Below are 20,163 nucleotides of genomic sequence, written 5' to 3' on the forward strand. Positions count from 1 at the left end.
ATTTTTATAGCATTCTGTAATGTCATTTTCATTTGTATGAAAAGAACTTGGCTTTTTTCCTTTTTTTTTCCCTGAGTGGGTCCCTGTACAAAAAAGGTGTTATTTATCATGGCTCTAATTGGTTTCTTTGCTTCCATGTGATACTCTGTGATTCCCTCTTTCCCATGTTGCCAGCCTGCTGCTCTTATGCACAGAAAAAAACCTAAGTTTGACTCTTCTTTCCCTAATGACAATAAGTCAAGTCTTATAGATTCTGTCTCCTTAATATCACTCAAATCCATTCATTTCTCCCCACCCCACTTGACACGCATCCGTTATAATCACTGTCATGTCTCACCCCAAACTAATGACCCAGTGCCCCGCAAAGACTCTCAGAGGAGCCAATGTTTCTCTTTATCTGCATTCCTCTCTCCACATTGCAGCCAGAATGGTCTTCCTGAAGGGCAAGTTATATCATAGACTCCCCTGCTAGAACCTGTGATTGTCGGAATAATTCAGGTCGAATTCCAGACTGCTGGGTCTGGCACTTGCCCTTTCGGGTTCATCTCTCAGGGTCAGGCTCCTGGCCGCCTTTCTTGTTTCCCCATTTGCTTCTACTTTTATTGCTCTTTCTCTTTGACCATTCCTAACTCCATAGTGGGCTCCTTCTATTTTACTCGCTTATCTCCTGCCACTCACGCATGCTGTCTCCTGCACTAGGAAGACTTTCATTCAGTATTCTTCCAACCTGCTCCCTCCAGAAGCCCAATTCCTTATTACAGCCCCATAATCCCACTTCTGAAAACCCTTTCCAGGATGCTAAAGCCTGGGCTAGATGACCCTTGCTATGCCCCCAAAGCACATCGTACTATCTCCCTTATTCGTTCATGCTTCAGTTTGCCTATTTGTTGCTATGGCTCCTCAACTAGACTACCATCTCTCTGAGAGCATGGATGCATTATTATTTCTGTTACATACCAACAGCAAATAAAAATTATTTTATTTTTTTTCAATTGCCTAGATACTGAGGATATTGTTTGTTAACAACTCAAAGTCATATCCCAAACTCATAATTGCCCTCGGTTGCAATAATAAATGGGAGGGTAGGCCACCATTTATTAGATGACATGATCATACAAAGACTTGAATTCTTGGGTTTCTTTTACTGAGGTAAAACACCATGGCCAAAAGCAACTTTGGGAAGAAAAAGTTTATTTCATCTTATAGTTTACAAACTATAAGTCCGTCATCCAAAGAAGTCAGGGCAGGAATTCAAGACAGGAAACTGGAGGCAGGAGCTCATGAAGAGGCCATAGAGGAGTGCTGCTCACTGGATTGTTCCTCACAGCTTCCTCAGCTTGATTTTTATAGCGCCCAGCACCAGCAGCCTACAGATAGTACCACACACAATGAGTTCCTTTTCATCAATCTCAGCATATATATATATATATATATATACACTACAGGCTTGCCCATATGCCAATCTGACGGAAGCATGTTCTCAATTGAGGTCCCTTTTCCAAAAACATGGGAACTAGTGTCAAGTAGACAAAAAAGTAGCCAGTATGGTCTCCTTGTCTAATTTTTAGTACAGCTTACAGATACAAAGTTTCTAGCAGGATTGGATGAGGCCTGGGTTGCAAGTGTGTTGTGCTTCACGATTCTCCTTGTACCATTTCCCAAGAATATTATTCTGTGATGCCCTCTGTGCCCAATCCATAATTTCCTATCTCAAAGCCTCCAGGGAATCCAAAGACAGTCTCAAAACATTGTCTCTGGCAAGCAGTAGATGATCAGTAAATATTTGACTTATAAACACCTGAAGAGAGTAGTGGTTAAACATCCTTTCAGGCTAATTCTAAGCATGAAAACTTTCAAGGATTGACTGCCTACTTTCTTGAAAGTTCCCTCAGACATCCTCTTTGCAGGAAGAAGGACACCACCTTTAGAAGGGACACAGCTCCTTTCTTTGTCATCTGGCTCAATGTGATGCAAGCTAAGAGTACTTAAGGGATGCAACTTTGTATGTTAGTGGAAAAGAATAAAGCATTATCTTGCAGATTATAAGTTATATGCAACACTTTGTTTTTCGTTTTGATTTTCTTTCTGAGTATTAAAATAATGTTAGATCTAGCTCTATGCTGTTCAAAGATGTTTTAGGGTATGTCTTTAGGATAACCTTCAAAGGGGCAGAGAACAACACATAGTTACCGGAAGGTGCAGCACAGATGGAAGGAAGCACCTCAACCCTCTCATATGAGAGCATTCATTTCTGGGATCCAAAGGAATTTACTGATTCTACAAATTCAGGATATAACTCTGAAGCTAATGAATTGAACTTGGGGTAAATTTCCTGTTGAGGAAAATCAAGATGGGCCGTGGAGTTTCACTGTGGAAAGCTGGAAGACTAGACTGCCCAAAGAGATGTATAAAGAATAGAGAGACCAGGTTTGAAACTTGGTGTGCTCAAAGTAAAGTATCTAGCCAACGTCTGACTTCTTAGTTACCACAGCCATAAAAACTCAGACAGAGGTGTTTGGCTGGGCATGACTGTGTGTGTGTGTGTGTGTGTGTGTGTGCGCACGTGTGTGCATATGAATGAGCACACATGCACACACACATGCACACACACACGTGCACGCACGCTCACACACACACACACACACACACACACACACGTGAGCTCTAAGAAGTGTATGTTAGATTTCCACCAAAGTTAGATATCCTAAGTAACAATGACCATTTAGAACCCTTCAGTACACCAAGGGGGTTGTTGCTGTTTGTTTCAATTTTTGACTCCATGATGTCTATACATAAACAAACAATTTTGCCATTCTGAAGCAGTGGTTATATGGAAGCCAGTGTTGGACTGAAATGAGACAGGAACACCCTAGCAGGGAGTGAGTCTCTGAACTTGGTGTAGTAAGGTATATGACAGTGAGTAAGGGATTCATCACCAAGTAAGAAGGATCAGGGAAGAGGCACCGTGACAAGAAAGACCTTCCATGTGTACAACCCAAGAGAATGTCATGACCTGAAACCTGTGCTTGCTCTTGAAAATCCCAAGAGAGTATCTTGGTTACACCTCCCCCCCCCCCCCCCCCCCACACACACATTTGGGATGAATCACCTTGTACGTATTAGCATACCAAGGTCTTCAGCAAAGTCTACTGATAAAGAAAAACTTTTAGACTTCTGTCTCAAAAACTACCTACTGATATAGACTCACCCTCCTGGGACCCCTCATAAGGGAGCAGACAGAAGCAACCAGAGGGATTATTTTAACAATAGAGTGGCATCGCTAAGGAAGATATTCTTGGAGATTTATGTGGTCATGGATATAAGATGATTTAAAGCAGTGTGGTTGGAGATGTGTTAAACAACGGCTATTATTTTTTAGTTTCAGTCCTTATCAAATACAGAATGAGGTCAATGGTTGAGGGATGAGGAAAGGAAAGTCAAGAGAGCAATTGATGAGGATGGAATGAATGCTTGTGGTCATTAACTCGCACTAACTTTTGGAATGATGGGAAAGCAGGAGAATGGGAATGATGTAATTATGATTTTAGAGCACAGTTGACCTCTGTGAACATCCATTTAATGGTCTGCAAACTCTTATGTGACTGAAGAACCTTCAAATATCAAAATTTCAAAGATGGATCTGAAGTGGAAAAAAACAAAAACCAAAAAAAACCAAAGGGGCAATGTGGGTGGCCAACCACTGCTGAATAAAAGAAGAGCACAGAAAAAAAAAAAAAACTTTGTTGTTCACGCTAAAAAATTTTGGTAAGGAAATTTTTAGAGCAATCTAAATCTGAAAACTATAGACTCCAAGACAGAAATAGTGTTTATTCCACTTCCAATATAGTCCCAAGCAAATAAGTTTAGGGTGAGAAATATCTCACAAAAATAATTCTGGAGACTTCGTTGGTGGAAACACGCATATGGTAAGGTGTTAAAAGCTTCAACTTGGAATGTATTATTTGAAATCACTTCTTGGTTCTATCAATGTCATGAACTCTCTGTAAAATTTATTATATTAAAATTAAATTAGGAGACTGATACTCACTGCCATCTCACTGTGAAGATGAACAGATACTGCATATAAAATGCTTAGCCCAAGACCAAACACAGGGCAAGCAACAGTTAATGCATTAAAAAAAGACACTGTATACCAAGTACTGTAGCAGGCTTTCTTGGACCACCAGCTTCAAAATCATGACAGGGAGACTTATTATTAAGTATGAAAGCTCAGTTTAGCTTAGGCTTGTTTCACTAGCTCTTATAACTTAATTTAACCTGTTCTGTTCATCTAAATTTTGCCTTTTTTATAAAATCTTTCTTTCATTCTGTTTCCTACTTTCCTGCTTCCCCTATGTCTTGCTGGCTGGCCCCTGGCATCTCCCTCCCCCCCTCCCTTCCTCCCCCCTCTTTCCTTTCTTCCTGGAACCTAAATTCCTCCTTCTACTTACTCTCCCTGCCTGCCTGAAAGTCCTGCCTATCCCTCTTCTGCTTAGCTATTGGCCATTCAGCTTTTTATTAGACAAACCAGGTGCCTTAGGCAGTCATGGTAAAAACAGCAACACAGCTTTACATAATTAAACAAACACAGCATAAACAAAAGTAACACACCTTTACATAGGAAAACAATTATTCTGCAGCAAAACAAATGTAACACACCTTTACTTAGTTAAGCAAGTAGAAAAAGTACTGTGTGGGTACTGAGGGGGTAGCCTCAAATAAGATACTTTTTAAGCTTTCACATAATAATTGAAGCAATGTACTGAACTCTTAATTTCTACTACAATCATCTTAACCATGTTAGCTATTATGGACGTGTAAAGCAGGCCCATTCTTAGACACTTTAAAAAGTGGAGCCTATTATTATCACTTGGGTTTGGACTGAACTGCATTGCATTTAGCAGGTTGGACTAGTGGCTTTCTCTTTACTCTTTCCAATCACTCTTTAGGAGAAGACAGCTATGATTTTGTGAGACCACCCCCAAAATTCCAGAAACAGAACTATGTGCTTTGAGGCTTCCTGGCAACAGCTAGAACTGACTTCAGAGTATGAGAGCAGTCAGTCTGGAGTTCATCTCCAGGCCAAGTCGAGCCCTCTGATGGGTGCAGTCCTGACAGACAAACTAACTGCAACTTAACAAAAGACCCAGTGCCAGAAACACATAACTGATTGATTTTCAGATTGTTTTCATGTATATATATGTGTGTGTGTGTGTGTGTGTTAGGTATTACACCCCCTCCATGAAGGTATGCATGATGTTCAGAGGTTGATATAAGCTATATTCCTCAATTGCTTCTCCACCTAATTATTTGAGATGTGTTCTCTCACCAAGCTTATCATGTTTGCTGGGCTGGCTAGCTACTGAATCTTCAAAATATGCCTATCTTTGTGCCACCTTGCTGCCATGCCTGGCTTTTATGTGGAAGTTGGGGGATCCAAACTTCGAACCTCGTGATTGTATAACAAGCAAATTTACCCAGTGAGACTCCTGACTCCTGGCTCTGACTCCTCCAGCTGCAGAAATTGTGTGAGATGACCAATATTCCCCACCTGGAACTTTTATGTTTTAGGGTAGTTGGTTATATGCACAGATACTGTTTTTTCATAAACACCGTATAAAAATGGACAATTGTTCACAATACAGGCTAGAATGTGTTAATTACAAGCCAGAGGGGCTAATTACTCTGCTATGTCTTTCCCAGCTAGTACATAGTACATAGACATTGTCAGATTTTGAGTCCAAATCTATATTTTCAAGGTCCAAGGTTTTTCTACTTTTTCTCTGTGCCCTTAAAAGGAGTCTGTGGTGGAAGTAATAAAGCAGCTCCCATACGGAGCCAAAGCCTGGGGCAGTATTTGTTGTAGTGTGTGTCGTTTGCTTTCCTCCTGAAATGAACCCAGAGAGTAAGAACCCTTAGAAAAAAAGTTGCATGTGGACTCCAGGTGATTTTAATTAACACGCCCCTGTCTCGCCTAAGACACCTAACAAATATTTATTTCATTAACATTAAAAACTGCGGAGCACAATTTAGCCCATAGTTTTCCCGAACATACACCATTATATTTTCACCCCACAGAAATACTTTTCAAAAGCTGCATTTTTATTACCGCATAACACAGGCTGGAAAAAAAGGCATATGGGAGGTCCTACCCACTGCTGCAACTGCTACTTTACTTGTTTTTCCAGGCACATCTTGGGTGAGCTGTGGGCTTGCTTTCTCGGCTACAGTTTAAATCATAGCCTAGGTCTCATTTTTCTTTTCCCTCTTTGCATTTGTGAACATTAAGATCAAGCCCTAGAGCATGCCTTCAGATTTATGGAGACAGTAATCCGTCATCCACACTCGAGGGGACTTTTTGCCTACCTCTGACTGATTGAATTCTTCCAGAATTTTACCTTCTGACCACTGTTAGACATATTTTTTTCTCATCTTGCATCACAAAAGTTCTGCTCCCTTCCTACCTTTTGCAACAGCATAACGTGTAGGAAAACACACAGGGGGATGCTGGTGGTGAGGAACGAGGCAGGGAGGGATGGAGGGAAAGAGAAAGAGAGACGAGAGGAGAGGCTGCTGAAGTTTTGATTTGCACTAGTTACCTAAACTTCATGAATATAAGCATGGAGATGGGATACCATTAGGCACACACCTGATACTACGGAAACCAGCTTTTTGTGCTGACTTCAAAACTGCATATAGCAAACCAAATTATACAAAAACTTAGGAGAATAGCATAACGTGGTGGATCGGGCTGGCTTAAGGTTCTCGGCTCTCCTGTTCAGCCTCCCAGGTGCTAAGATTACAGATGTGCCTACCACAACCGGCAAGATATTGATCTGTCTTTCCCTGTAGTCTCTTCTTCTGTATTCTCTAGCACACTGGAAAGTTAGTCTTTATGAATGTAAATATAATATAGTACATATATTAATATATATAGTACATAATATAATATTTTAGTAACAATTTAAAGCATTTCAAGAGAAAACTTGTTCATTCCTGATCTTTACGGTACACTTTTTACCTGGAATATAATCAGCTACATTCATTCTTCTGGTTATACTAGGTATCCAGTCGATTCAGACTTAGTAGTAACTAACTTCTATAATTATGACTCTAGAGCACACCTCTGTGAACACCCATTTGATGTTCATACCATCAAGCCATCCAGGCAAGAGCAGTTTCTTGCTCAAATAGCTAGAAAACTCCATAAGGAGCCTCTTCAATGCCCCTCATCCTCTTGAAATAGACTGGTGCTGATGAGTCTCATTGTTGCGAAAAGTCCTAAGTTCTTAAAACATTTAAATGCCATATTCAGTTGGTCTTTGAAAGATTTGAATAATATCTATCCATCTGAAATATATCTCTGTACTTCTAGAAAACTTAACTAACTTGACTAGAAGTGTGACTACTTTAGAAGACTATCTATTAATCTGTAATTTTTAAATTATACATTACATTTTTAAATGAGCTGCACAAACACAATACCTTAATCAAGAGCAGAAATATGAATATAACAGAATTGACCTTAAATTTGTATCAATATACCAAGATCCATACAATTGCAAAGTATTCATCTCTATATTATAATCCCATTTAAATGTAAATAAACATTTATAAACAATATTTGGAAATTTCAGCATAGTTCTCTCCAAACTGCTTCTTGCTTTTTGTGGGGTGAAGTAATTTTGTGGTTCATGGAGACCTTTTGGGAGGTCTTGGTCCATTAAACCACATTAGTCTGGACGGAATCCACAGGTTCTCATCCTCTGTGGAAATAAAAGCAGAACCTCTTTTCCCAAGAAACATATCCTTAGACCCAAATTTTTAAGTCAAGATACCTTTAAAATATATATGTTGGTTTAGCTTAGCTTAACATAACCATTTTATGTCTCAGACTAGTATTTCCTTCATGTTTTACTTATACTAAAAACAGCTAGTAGACACACCAGCTAGAAAAGATATTGAAGACTTGAACTGTTACAAATTTTTGTATTAACAGTAGAATCCAGTGAATTTAAAGGTTTATTATCACCCAAATCCTTAACGTTTGAAAGCAGCTAATGACTTTAAGCTTTTGCCGTGGAGTGTTTAAAAGCCCCATGGTGACACTTAAGTACATGTGTTTATACAGGCATGTGTGAGGACCATTGGCAATGTCTTTCCTCTGGCTTCCTTTTCCATTCATTCACTCTAAAGAGAAACTTGGTGCTTGGAGCATGAATTCTAATTGATATTAATAATAAAAAACACAGAGCCAAAAACCGAGAGGATCGGAGAAGTTGAGTGGGCAGCCACTAGAGAGTTCTTTTACCTCTACCAATGCTCAGACCAAAGGGGCGATCCTGTCTTCACACGGGATCTCCCAAGTGTTGGGATCAAAGGTCTGTGCCCACCACTCCCTGGCCTCTAGTGGCTTAGCTTTGCACTCAGATCAGAACTTCCAAATCACTTCCTCAGTGTTCTTTCACAAAGAAGCTTAAAAGAAAACAAAAACAGTGGAGAGTGGACAGATAAGTTGGGGACTGAATGGCTTCATCACAACAGGCATATATGAGAGAGAGAGATTTTTAAAGTCTTAACTCACTACGGAGGTTCTCAAGGCCATTTCTTATCCCTACTATGCATAGGTGAGTCTATATTTTTGAACATAGGATAAAACTGCGGAGGAGTTTAATTTTCAACAATATTTGCCAGGCCTGAGATTCCGTCAAACACGTGATTCCCCTTTATTCTTTATACTTAAAAGTGTCATCAGCCAGTCCCAGAGGAAGGCCACGTTCAGAGGTTGAAAGCAAAAGAACTGTGCACAGTGCTGCGGATAGGGCTTCTTCACAGGATGCCACTGGACTCCCTAACCAGGAAAGTTGGCAGGGCCTCTCACTTTGGACGTCAGCTGTGCCATGCTCTGATGTCCTGTAAAGTAATCCTATCAGTCCCTTAAGGACGTTGTCTTTGGGAGGTTTTTAAGCCACGCTCCCCACATCTGTTTAACCCTGAGAACCAACGAGGGAATCAGAAGTCCGCTGTCTCTCCTGGCGGGATTCCGCGCAACCGCAAACACTGCAGGATGCATAGGAACAAGTTTCAACTGCACCCTGTGCAGCAGGTCCCTTGGCCCAGGGGAACAGCCACTGACATCCGGAGCCTCCGCTCTCCTCATTGACCCAGAATGCCGAGGGTCCAGCGGCGCAGCAAGAGACTACAGCGCCCACCCGGCCACCCACTCACTGTCCTGTCGCCTCCCGCCCAAAGACTGCTAGGTGTCCAAAAGCTTCTTATTGACAGCTAAGGTCTCAATCACGGGTTCCTCCTCTCAAAGCTAAAAGAAGCCAGAGGCAACGCAGTCTGGAATATGTAGTCCTCTCAAATTCCAGCACTCTCCAGATTCCCTCCAAAGGACACCAGAAGAGAAGGTATTCATTCTGATGCCACGCAATTTGTATTTACAATCTCACTGCGGAGGCATAATTGAGCCTCAAGGGACAATTGGGCAGCTTCTCGGGATGGGACAGAGAGAACGGACTACAATTCCCATGCTGCTTTGCGCGGAGCTGGAGCCGGCTGCTCGCTTTGCGTGACCGCAGCAGGTTGGTCCTGGAGCAGATGAGCGCAGAATATTTAGGCAAAACCGAGAGGAGGGGGGGAGCACGGGGCAGGAGGAGTACCTCGGCCAAGAAAATTATGCATGCGTTAGGCAAGCTCTGAGAGAATGGCTGTGGAAGGTAAGGGACGCTTGGGGCATTTTAAGCTCCCTCTTAACCCGCGCACCCCAATCCACACATCCCTGGATGAAGCTCGGCTCTGGCGGGGTGGAGAGAAAAGGGGGTGGCGGCAGCGGGCTCCTTCCCATTCGTACTACTTAGTACTCACCTGAGCCCTGCAAGGCCAGGAGACTCTTAATTCACTTGCCTTTGAGAGACGTTTAGGTGCGCAGGACTTCAGGGCAGGAGGTGGAGGAAAGAGCGCACCCTAGTCCTAAGCAATGTGTTGGAAATGGGTGGATGTAAGTCCAGCGCGAGGGTTCAGCCCTGACTTGCCCCTTTCCCTGTCCCCTCCAGAGAGGGTAGGCTAGGTGGCCACCCGACCGGGGCTGCTCGCTTTGCCACCCAAACGTAGGAGAAGATTCTAGCCAGGTGCGTCCTCCAGAAGGTTGGACTGCCGTTGGGTTGAGGACCCCGTGCCGTGCACACCCAGCAGTGGCTGCAGCTGGTCTGCCCCTAGAATGAGGACATCTTCACACCTGTTTCTGTGTAGACCTGCACCAGGGTTCGCAAAAGTGGATGGAAGTGTAGCCAGCCGCTTGGATTGGGGAATTCTCTTCTTTGAAGACTGCCTACCTCTTTCCTCGTGTAATGCTGAACTTCGATTTTGCCATTTTGGTTGCACAGCCCTGCCTCTTTTGAACTTTCTGGTTAAGAATTGGGCCAGGCAGTTTTTGAGGGGTCCTGGTTTCCACGTCACTTTCGCTTACTTTACAGCATAGACTTTTTTTGTTTAGGGTAGTTTCTAGGGTGGAAAGGACAAATGGACAAGAAAGTTTCTGATGTCCAATTAGAGGTATCATTGTACCTCTATAATGAAATAAAATATGAGTGAGGGGTTACATGGGGAGCCGACCTTCACTTCCAGAATTACGGTTCCTTAGTGCACTCGGGGCTAGAGGGGACCTGAAGTAGGCAAAGGAAGGCATGGCTGCCAGCTACATCAGGCTCCTTGCCAAAGGGAAATGAGGCGATTCCTTGTAGGCTTCAGATAAGAAAAGCCCACAGGGTTTCTTGCTTCTGCCTTGCCCTCTGCCTCAAGAGACAGAAATATTCTGACTCTTTACTTTTTTAATTGAAGTAGCAACAGCACCACACTTAACACCTGTAAACTCAGGAATGGTGGCCTCTGGGCCATTTCAGGATAAGAGATTCTCAGCCTAAAGCCATTATGTCCGGCTATCTCAGCTATACCAACAAAAAATGGTCACCTCCCCAAAACACAATCTCCTGCCCTTCTCTCTGGTGGATAACAGATAGCTGATGGATAGATAGGTATATAGACAGACAGCTAGATAGACAGATGGATATGATAGATAGATGTTAGATAAATAGAAGATAAATAGATGAAAGATAGAAAGAGATGATAGATAAGTAGATAGAAGATAGATAAATAGATGAAATATGGATCGATAGACAGACAGACAGACAGACATATAGATAGATAGATATTCCACAGAAACAGAATGCCAGCATAGTCTGCCAGAAGCTTGAGAACAAAGTCTGTTTATCTTGCCCACCTTGCCACCTTACCCATCAGGTGACTTTGATTATGATCTCTCTTTTGTGTCCCCAAGTGAGGGACACTCCCTCCTACTTGTTGGCAGTCCACAGTGATCTTAAAGATAATTTCCTGTTCACTCTGTGAGAAGTATAGCAAGAGAATCAGTCATATTTTTTGCCCTGTGCAGGATTGCACCAGTAAAATCAGACCTTAAAAAAACAAGGGCTTTGCAAAGTGCCTGTAGACTTCAAAGAGCTAAGTTTATGTTCTAGTGACTTCCTTGACCAAGACGCCTCTGTAGTACACAGGAGGCCCTGGGCCCGAATCAGAATGAGGGCTGAAGTAGATAGGTGAAAGAAGTGTCTGAAACCTTCCCTGGAAAGGATTCGTGCCTGCAAAGTTTTTGCTAAGAGAGTTCTTTCTGCGGGGAGTAGGCCCTTCCTGGATACTCCCTGATGGTCCTTCAAGACTCGGGAAAGAAAACATTTCCTCCAGGAATCTATTCCAGACCTTCTAATCTTCTGCCTTTCTGAGTCATGGGGGCCTCCTGCTCTGATCTTCCCAAGCTCTAGTATTTAAATCTGCTCTACACTTAATCCGTCTCTCACTGAATGCCGAGGCATGGAAGGATGGAGACCATACACTCTAATTTCCCAGGCAGTAGTGTAGACCTTAGCCCATAGCAGGCTTTCAGAAGCTGCCGGTGGGTTGCACGGTAAACCTTCATGCAACTTTTTAACTGACTTCGTGAGGCTGTCCAAATGCCATCAAAGGGAAGCTTGGAGGTGTTGATTCCAGGAAGGGTCCCTTTCCTCGGCCTCAGTGTTTGAAGACTAGAGCCACTGTTTTCATCTGCTTCCCACAGTGGCATTGTCCTCCTAGAAGCCAATGCTACTTGTAGAAGTGTGTGGACCATCGAGGTGCTAAATGCCCTCTTCGGTATGACCATCACAGACAGAGTTCCCAGGGCAAGACCAGACATTGACCAGTTTACACATGTTCACTGAGAAATAGCGAGTCAGGGAAAGAGGAATTCTGTCAGAGGAACTGGAAAGGAAATTATATAGTAACTTCTGGGCTTTCATGTCTCTCTCTGGAAGAAAAAAAATGGACTTGCTAGTGTTTAATTATTGGGAATAGCACAGTACAAGACAGGTCCTACAGAAGGCTGCCTAGAACACAGGTTAGCTACAAATGTTACTTATACTCACTGCCGTTCCTCTCCTTTAAGAAAAAGTCCTACTGCTTAGCACCTGTTTTACACCCTGACGTTTTATTCATGCCAGCCACATTCTCTAATTAGTAACAAATTAGAAGGTTTTTATAATGTGTAACCCTCCTCTTAAGTAAGCTTGAACTTGTAAAAATGTTAATTGCAAACAGGGTCCTTACTCATTTTGCTGAATGTGTGGCTTCCTATTTATCATGGAAAAGGCTGCCCTTTGTTTAATGTTTTGTGGCTACTGTGACACACAGACACACACACACACACACACACACACACACACACACGTACGTATGTATATATCACATTGAATTTAAGAATGTTCTATTTGTATTTTAGTCTGATTGTACCTTTTTCTTTGTTTTGCATTTATGGGTGCCTGGGGTTTTATATAACTGCCTTGAGTGTTAATGACTTATGCTTAGGTCTTGTGTTTAGCCCAGTGTGTACCCTCTGTGAATGAATGGATGGATGGATGGATGATTGAAAGGTGTTGGACAGTTACTGGATGGAACTATGAATTGTTTTATTTCTGTACTGCCCCCATACACGCGTGCTTTCCAACCATGGGATAGGATACCGTATTACAGTCTGCATTCTGTTGAGATTGTATTGTCGTGTTGGGCACTTTTCAATGGAGGAGGACCTCTAGTCACCCATTCTCCGTGCATAGAACATATCGGCAGTTCTACTTATCGATGTGACCCTGCCCATCAGAAATGAGTTGTAATAGTATACAGGGAGAGGAGGAAGTGGAAATCCATTAAAGGCGGTGTTGCATTTGTCCCTGTGGTCTCTGAGCATTGCCTGGCACTTAGCAGATGACGATTGTTTCCTGAATGAACACATGATTCCAGAGCTAGAGGAGAAGGGTGTTTCTCCTTGGCTTTGGATCCTTCTCTACTCATTTATCCTTAATATTTTTTGACAAAGCAGGATGAGTGAGCATTCTTCTCTTCGTGTTTCTACGACAGGCAGTTCAAACAGAAGAGCTAGCCCCACTTAAATGGCAAGAAAATGACTTCCAATTTTCAGCCCTAGAAGCTCTCCTCCCATCAAGAGAGGAAAGTATTTCAAATGGAAAGCTGTGTGTTCTAAGTGACATTTATGATCTGAATTTTTGCTCTTAACTGATCATACGTTTATCAAATGACATCTTACCAGTCATTCAGATTCTGTAGATTTTCTGTAGTAAGAAAGAAGCCCTGCTTATCACTAGATTCTTGGGAGACTAGGTAAACTGGAAGAGAGGAAAGGAACCGATACTTCTAACAAAGAGGAGCAGTCATGGGGTAGTGGGTTTTGAGAACTCGTAAATGCTGACCCCTACCTACCCACCTTGATTTGAGAACTGAACCCCTAGAAAGGGATAACTGTATGAGAGAACAATGCCACCTTTATCGCAAGCCAGTATGGGTCACCTTTTGGACTCCGGATCAGATGGTATGTGGCCATGTTCGCACTGCTCCGAGGGTGAACTTACCCTTGTGGACACCTCCTGTCTCTCTCACCGACAGCCTGTGAGCAGGAAGAACCGATACCCATAACTTCCTGATATACTCCAAAGAAAAGGAGAGAGGGGCTGAGTGGCCCATGCCTTGTGACTTTCACAGTCTTATGCATAAGCCTACTGTCCTCTCCCCCACCTCCCCAGGAGGGACTGTGATCAGATCAAGAGAGAAGCCAGAACCATTCTAATGTAACCTCACTGTGCTGTGCGATGGGGAGGCAGCTTCTCTGTCCTTGTATGCCCTGCAGTGTTATCCCACCTGGACTTTTACAACTGTTTTTCAGGCTCTCTTTCGTCTAACCCCTATGAACTCTCTGTATGGAAGAATGAATGGACGAGAGTGAATGGCTGGGTGGGATTATGAGTTGTTTGAATTCCACACCAACCACTATGCTGAAGGATTCTGTTCACCTGTAGAAGCAGTGAGAAAGTGAACATGCTTCCCAATGTGTATCTCAATTCAAACTTTGCCAGTTTCTCCTCCTTCTCCTCCTCTTCATCCTTTCTTCTTCCTCTTCTTCTTCTTCTTCTTCTTCTTCTTCTTCTTCTTCTTCTTCTTCTTCTTCTTCTTCTTCTTCTTCTTCTTTTTCTTCTTCTTCTTCTTCATTTAATTTAATTTTGTTTTCTAGTCCATCAGATCTGAATCACCTGCCTCATCAGCTCCTGTTGGTCACTGTTTTTGGAACTAAGAATGATGGCTAGTTTGGCTAGTTTACTCACTGCTGAAAATTCCTAAGGAGTGACTATGTGAACAAGAAACAAGGCCTCAAACTTTCCTGATTGGAAACTTGCTGTGGAGGTGGGTCCTGCCACTCCTGTTGCTCTTGCGGCTTTCTTATTCAGACAGGGCTTGTTCTAATTCCACAGTTGCCTAACAGGGCCCAGCCCTTACTAAATCCTTTCATCTTACCCTTTCTTCTTCATTGACCTTGCTCTTCTGAACAAGGGCGGAATAAAAAAGGGAAGTGGTGAAAACCTTTACGGGGGAACTGGGTGAAGGGCTGAGTCACAGCGGCTGCTGTGGTGGCACGTCACGTCACAGAGAGCGGTCGGTTGTTGGGAGTCTGAAGCCTGTGCTTGACCTCCAAAGATGCTATGCCTTTGATTTATTAGGGGAAGCCCGGGTACTGTTGCCAGCATTCATCTGTGGCCTCTGACAGGTTTTATATTTCTGGCTAGGAGCATGAGAGTGCTGTTCATGTGCAGAGAACTTTGCCAGATATGGTGGCAGAAGGAATCAGGAAGGGCCCTGAGCCTTTCTGTTCCCCTGCCTACTCCCCTACCTACAGTTTGGCGAAAGAGAAGCCAAATACACTCGGTGCCGTAAGTGCTAAATAAAACGACAAGCCACAATAACGTGGGAGGTCTGAGAACAAATGGGGCATTTAGGGACAGGCTAGTGGAGGAGTAACAGCGTTGAGTGAGCCTTTCATTAGGATTTATGGGTGGGGTAGTGGGTAAAGGCCATGGGACATGTATGTATAATATGTTCCTCCTAATGGGGTTCCTCCATCATCCTAGTAGTGTGGTTGTTTTGCTCTGTAGACTAGAAAGTGGAAGAAGAGGCTCCTAAGTCAACTCTAGCATACTCTTATTATTTTTAAGGGTGCTGACATGTGCTCTGCTGAGCGTCAGCACTCTTAGACCATTTGGCTCTTGCCTGTGGCTCTTCAGAAACCATGCTCCTGTCAATCATTCTGGTTCCTGGCTGATTTTCTGAAGTGGAAAGGAGCAGTGCCCCCCCCCACACACACAAGAGAAAAGGTGGCTATATTTAGTCTGGTTTTGCTAAAGTGTGGGTGCAAGAAGCTGCTTGTACAGCTCGCCTCCTCGAGTACAGAGAAGGGCGGCACAGCTGCCAGTGACAGCGGCGGCCCGCCTCACCGCCTCCCACAGCCCACTTCCCATATCTCCGAGGCCCAGAGGAGCAGGTTGGCAAGTTGAATTTCTTTGCTCCCTGCTGCTTCTCGGTTTCCCTGCTGCTGGGGATCGTGCCTGTGCTGTTCTCTTAAGCACATCCCAAGTCTCAAGTGATTTGACAGATCTCGGAACTGCTTATGGGTTTGGTCCTCAATTATCCTTGAAACCTGGGACAGAATGGGGCTCAGGCCGGCCAGCTTTTGGGCTCTTCTCCACCTCCCCATCTTGTGGTTGTCATGGTGGAGCCTAGAGCAGCAGTGATGGTAGCTTTAAAGGTGCAATTTGTGTAGATAGGGAGACTGAACAGTTATGCAAAGGTGCAGAGGACCTTCAGGATGTGTACGGGCAATGCACTTAGCTTTATCTGAGGTTCTGTAGTCCATTAGTCCAATAGAGTACCAATAGAGATGACCTCATAGGCACAATAGGAGTGTTGCCTTAATATCAAGGGCATGCTTAAGAGGCAGGCTGGCAGGTGCTCAGTGGATGTTCATTAAATGTCAAGCCATATGCTGAAGGCCAGGCTGTCTATCTCCACTTAGTTTCCTGCCACACTCAGGAGTGTATCTAAACCATGTGACATAGTATCTGATAGGAGATGGGTTATCTAAGTAGGATGTTACCAACACAATGTAACTGATACATTAGAAAAGGTCTTCAGCTGAAAACATATTTTGATATGTTCATAATCAGATGATGTTCATTTATAGGGAAACAAAAAGATATAAATGTAAGGGCTTAACTTTTCCTGGGAGACATTAAAAATATTCATTTACCACAGAAAGGGCACCAAAGAAATGATTCTATCCCTAAGTACATTTGTTGAACCAGTACACTTACTTGGGGTTTCTTACAGAAGCTTGGGTAAGGATTCATCTAAAGGAGCATGAGCAACTTAAGGGCAACTACACTACCTAAGAAAAGCCAGAGAGGACAGGCCTAATGAGTGGCTTCGCAATCTCTCCTGAGCCCTGTGACTCTTTCCTTCATTGGACAAAAAAATTATAGTGGACCTATTCTTTTTTATTTTTATGTTTTAAAAAAGAAAATAGACTATCTTTTATCCTTATACATACCAATCCAAGTTCCCACTCCCTCTCCTCCTTCCATTCCCTCAGCTTACCCCCCCCATCCCACTCCCCATCCACTCCACAGAGAGGGTAAGGCACATTGCTTTGGGGAAGGTCCAAGGCCCTCCCTACTATATCTAGGCTGAGCAAAATATCAATCCAAAAAGAATAGGTGTTAGAGGAGGCCCCTTGTTGGTTCCCAACTGCTCATTCCCAAAATAATTACACAGAAACTATATTATTTAAATCACTGCTTGGCCCATTACCTCTAGCTTCTTATTGGCTAACTCTTATATTTTAATTTAACCCATTTCTAGTAATCTGTGTATTGCCATGTGGTTGTGTCTTACTGGGTAAAGTTTTTTGTCTGGCTCCGGCAGGGCTACATGGCTTCTCTCTGACTCTGCCTCCTTTTTCTTGGCATACAGTTTAGTTTTTCCCTGCCTACCTCTATTCCCTGCACAGGTCCAAAGACAGTTTCTTTGTTAACCAGTGGTATTCGCAGCATACGGAGGGGAATTCCACATCAGAATAGGTTCCCAAAAAGCAGTAGTGATAAGTCCTGGTGCCACTGGCAGTGGACCCGCAGTCTTCCCCAGTCCTGCAACTGTCAACCACATTCAGAGGGTCTAGTTTGGTCCCATGCTTGTTCCTTCCCAGCCCAGCTGGAGTTGGTGAGCTCCCATTAGCTCAGGTAGACTGTTTCAGTGGGTGTACCCATCATGGTCTTGACCTCTTTGCTCATATTCTCGCTCCTCTAGTGAGCCTAATCTTGTGACAGTCATGTCAGTAATCTGAAGCTGCTATGAGATTCAGTGTGCAAGCGGGCATACCTGGCTAAGGAGAGCATCCCACAACTAGAAGCCGTTGTTACAGGGAGATGTTCCACAGTGAGCCATTTCTAACCTGAATATTTGTTCTCCCAAACTTACGTAAAACAGTAGTTTTATACGTCTCCTCCCCTGCCCATTCGTCACCCAGATACATGATATAGAGGCAAAATAAGAGAAATTCCTATCTTTCGAAACAGGGAAGATGTTAATGGACTCTATAGAAAGCACTGTGGTAAACTGGTCGAATGCCTGTGGCCCGATTAAGATAAGACTGGGTTAGATCAAATAACCCTTCTGTAGCAGAAAATTGGCAACGATGGTAAATGCCCAAGAGAAACGTGAGAACTTTCTAAAGGCTTAAGCAACTTCTTCTCAGCTAGGCTATGGAAAGTCAAGTGAAAATGAAAGATATTGTCCTGCTGGCATAAATCTTGATGGAGAGGATATATGACAAATAAAAATAGATTCTTTTTCTGTTCTAAGAAAAAATGCATATCTATAATTATAGCTCAGATGTGTCTGAAGAGGATATAGAGTAAATTTACCTTCTCTTTCCAGATCAAGTATCATTCCAGTTGTCTCGGTAATATTTTCAATTATGCTCTAGTCTCCATTTGAAGTATATTCATATTCTCCTATTCTCTCTCAATATACATATAGATAGATATTTCTTACTTATTTCTTGTTCTGTCTTTTATGATCCCGTAGTAATATTTTAAAAGCATTTTTAAAACTTGGCTTTCTTAGGTGTGATTTTTATACAGTAAAATTTTATAGTTCTCGGATTTTCGGAAAGCACACATACACCAGTAACCAACAATACAGTGAAGATCTAGGACAGTTCTAACACCTTGAGAAATTTGTTCATGCCTTTTACCCATAGCTCCCGACAACACTGGCCTGGAGTCCGTCCCTGTGATTTTCCTCACCTAGATGTCACATAATGGTACCATACATCTTGTTGCTATTCGAGACTGCTGCCTGAGCGATAGTCTGTGGAGTGCAAATACTGACATTTATCGAGGACATGTGGATTGTTTCTAGTAAGTGGTGGTTATTAGTGAACCGCTGCAAGCAGTCACCTACAGTTTCTGTGGCTTTCTCATTTCTCTTGTGTGAATAGAGTGGGGTTTTTAAGTTACATCCACTGTGGTCTTAAAGCAAGTGTTTCAGGAGCAGGGAGGATGGCTCACGTGGTAATTTGCTTGCTGCACAGGTGTAAGGACTTAAGTCCAGATCCCTACTCATGCAAAAACCTGTGTGTAGTGGCCCATATCTGAGACCTCAGCATTGGAGAGGTTTGGTTCTGCGGGTCCTGGAGCTCATTAGCCAACCAGTCTTGCTGAAATGACAATCCAGGCTCAGTGAAACACCATATAGGGACAAGAGAAAACCAGAGAACAATAGAGGAAGACACCAGTGTCAACTTCAGGCCTACACACACACACACACACACACACACACACACACACACACACACCCGAGGTGAGCATGCTCACAAATATGCACACAGGCACACATACACATGCATAATCCCCTCTCCACACAATTTATTAAAAATAAATGTAGTTAGCCTGCTACAGAACTGCCAAACTGTTTCCTAAGGTAGCTTTGCTTCACACACGTGCTCTTATATTTGGGTTTTTGTTCTCTGTATTTATCACCTCCTGATAATGGAGGCTCCATACACATAAGAGACTTAGATGAATATGGATGTGCTGTTTGGGTAAGATTAGGAGGAGACAGCTGTTTGGCTGTGACAAGTACACACCCCAGACTGCAGGGAGGATGTAGCCCAAAATGTCACTAACTTTAGCATCTAAAGGAAAAAGGGTCTAAATTTGCTTTTTGAAAGGTTGTGTAAGAAGTCGTCATTAAGGTCCAGACACTAGTTTTGCTGCTGTTGTGTTTGTGAGAGCGATCATAAGAGAAGAGAATGTCAAGATGGGCTTGGTTTGGGGAAAAATGGCAGATATAGAGACAAGAAAGAGAGAATTTGAGAGGTCTTAAAATCTAAATACAGGGACTGGAGACACAGTTCAGTGGTTAAAAGTATGTGCTATTCTTGCAGATAACTGGAGTTTGGTTCCCAGCACCCATAATAGTTCACAGCTATCTGTAACTCCAACTCTAAGGGATCTGGTGCTCTCTTCTGGCCTCCTCAGACATTGCTGTCACATGCATGCACAAAACCCTACACATGCACACACATACACACGCACGTGCACACACATGCTTAAAAATAAAGTAAAAATAAAATCTTCAAAAAAAAAAACAGGTTTATCTAGAAAGGGAAGAAAATAACTCACTGTCTCTGAAAGGTTTGGTCTTTCCCGCCAA

General features: G+C 43.0%; 1 protein-coding gene across 2 annotated transcripts in view; it reads left to right on the forward strand.

Moving 5' to 3' along the window:
• Positions 1 to 9,598: 9,598 nt before the first annotated feature.
• The window catches only part of Samd12 (sterile alpha motif domain containing 12), a 377,093-nt gene continuing 366,528 nt past the window's right edge, over positions 9,599 to 20,163 (forward strand). For both annotated transcript variants that reach the window (XM_013351260.2, XM_026785912.1), the window contains exon 1: positions 9,599 to 9,722. In XM_013351260.2, coding sequence (XP_013206714.2) covers positions 9,710 to 9,722 — 13 coding nt within the window. In that variant the 5' untranslated portion in view covers positions 9,599 to 9,709. The remainder of the gene's footprint in view (positions 9,723 to 20,163) is intronic.

The sequence above is a fragment of the Microtus ochrogaster genome, linkage group LG3 (genome assembly GCF_000317375.1).
Source record: "Microtus ochrogaster isolate Prairie Vole_2 linkage group LG3, MicOch1.0, whole genome shotgun sequence".
Lineage (NCBI taxonomy): Eukaryota > Metazoa > Chordata > Mammalia > Rodentia > Cricetidae > Microtus > Microtus ochrogaster.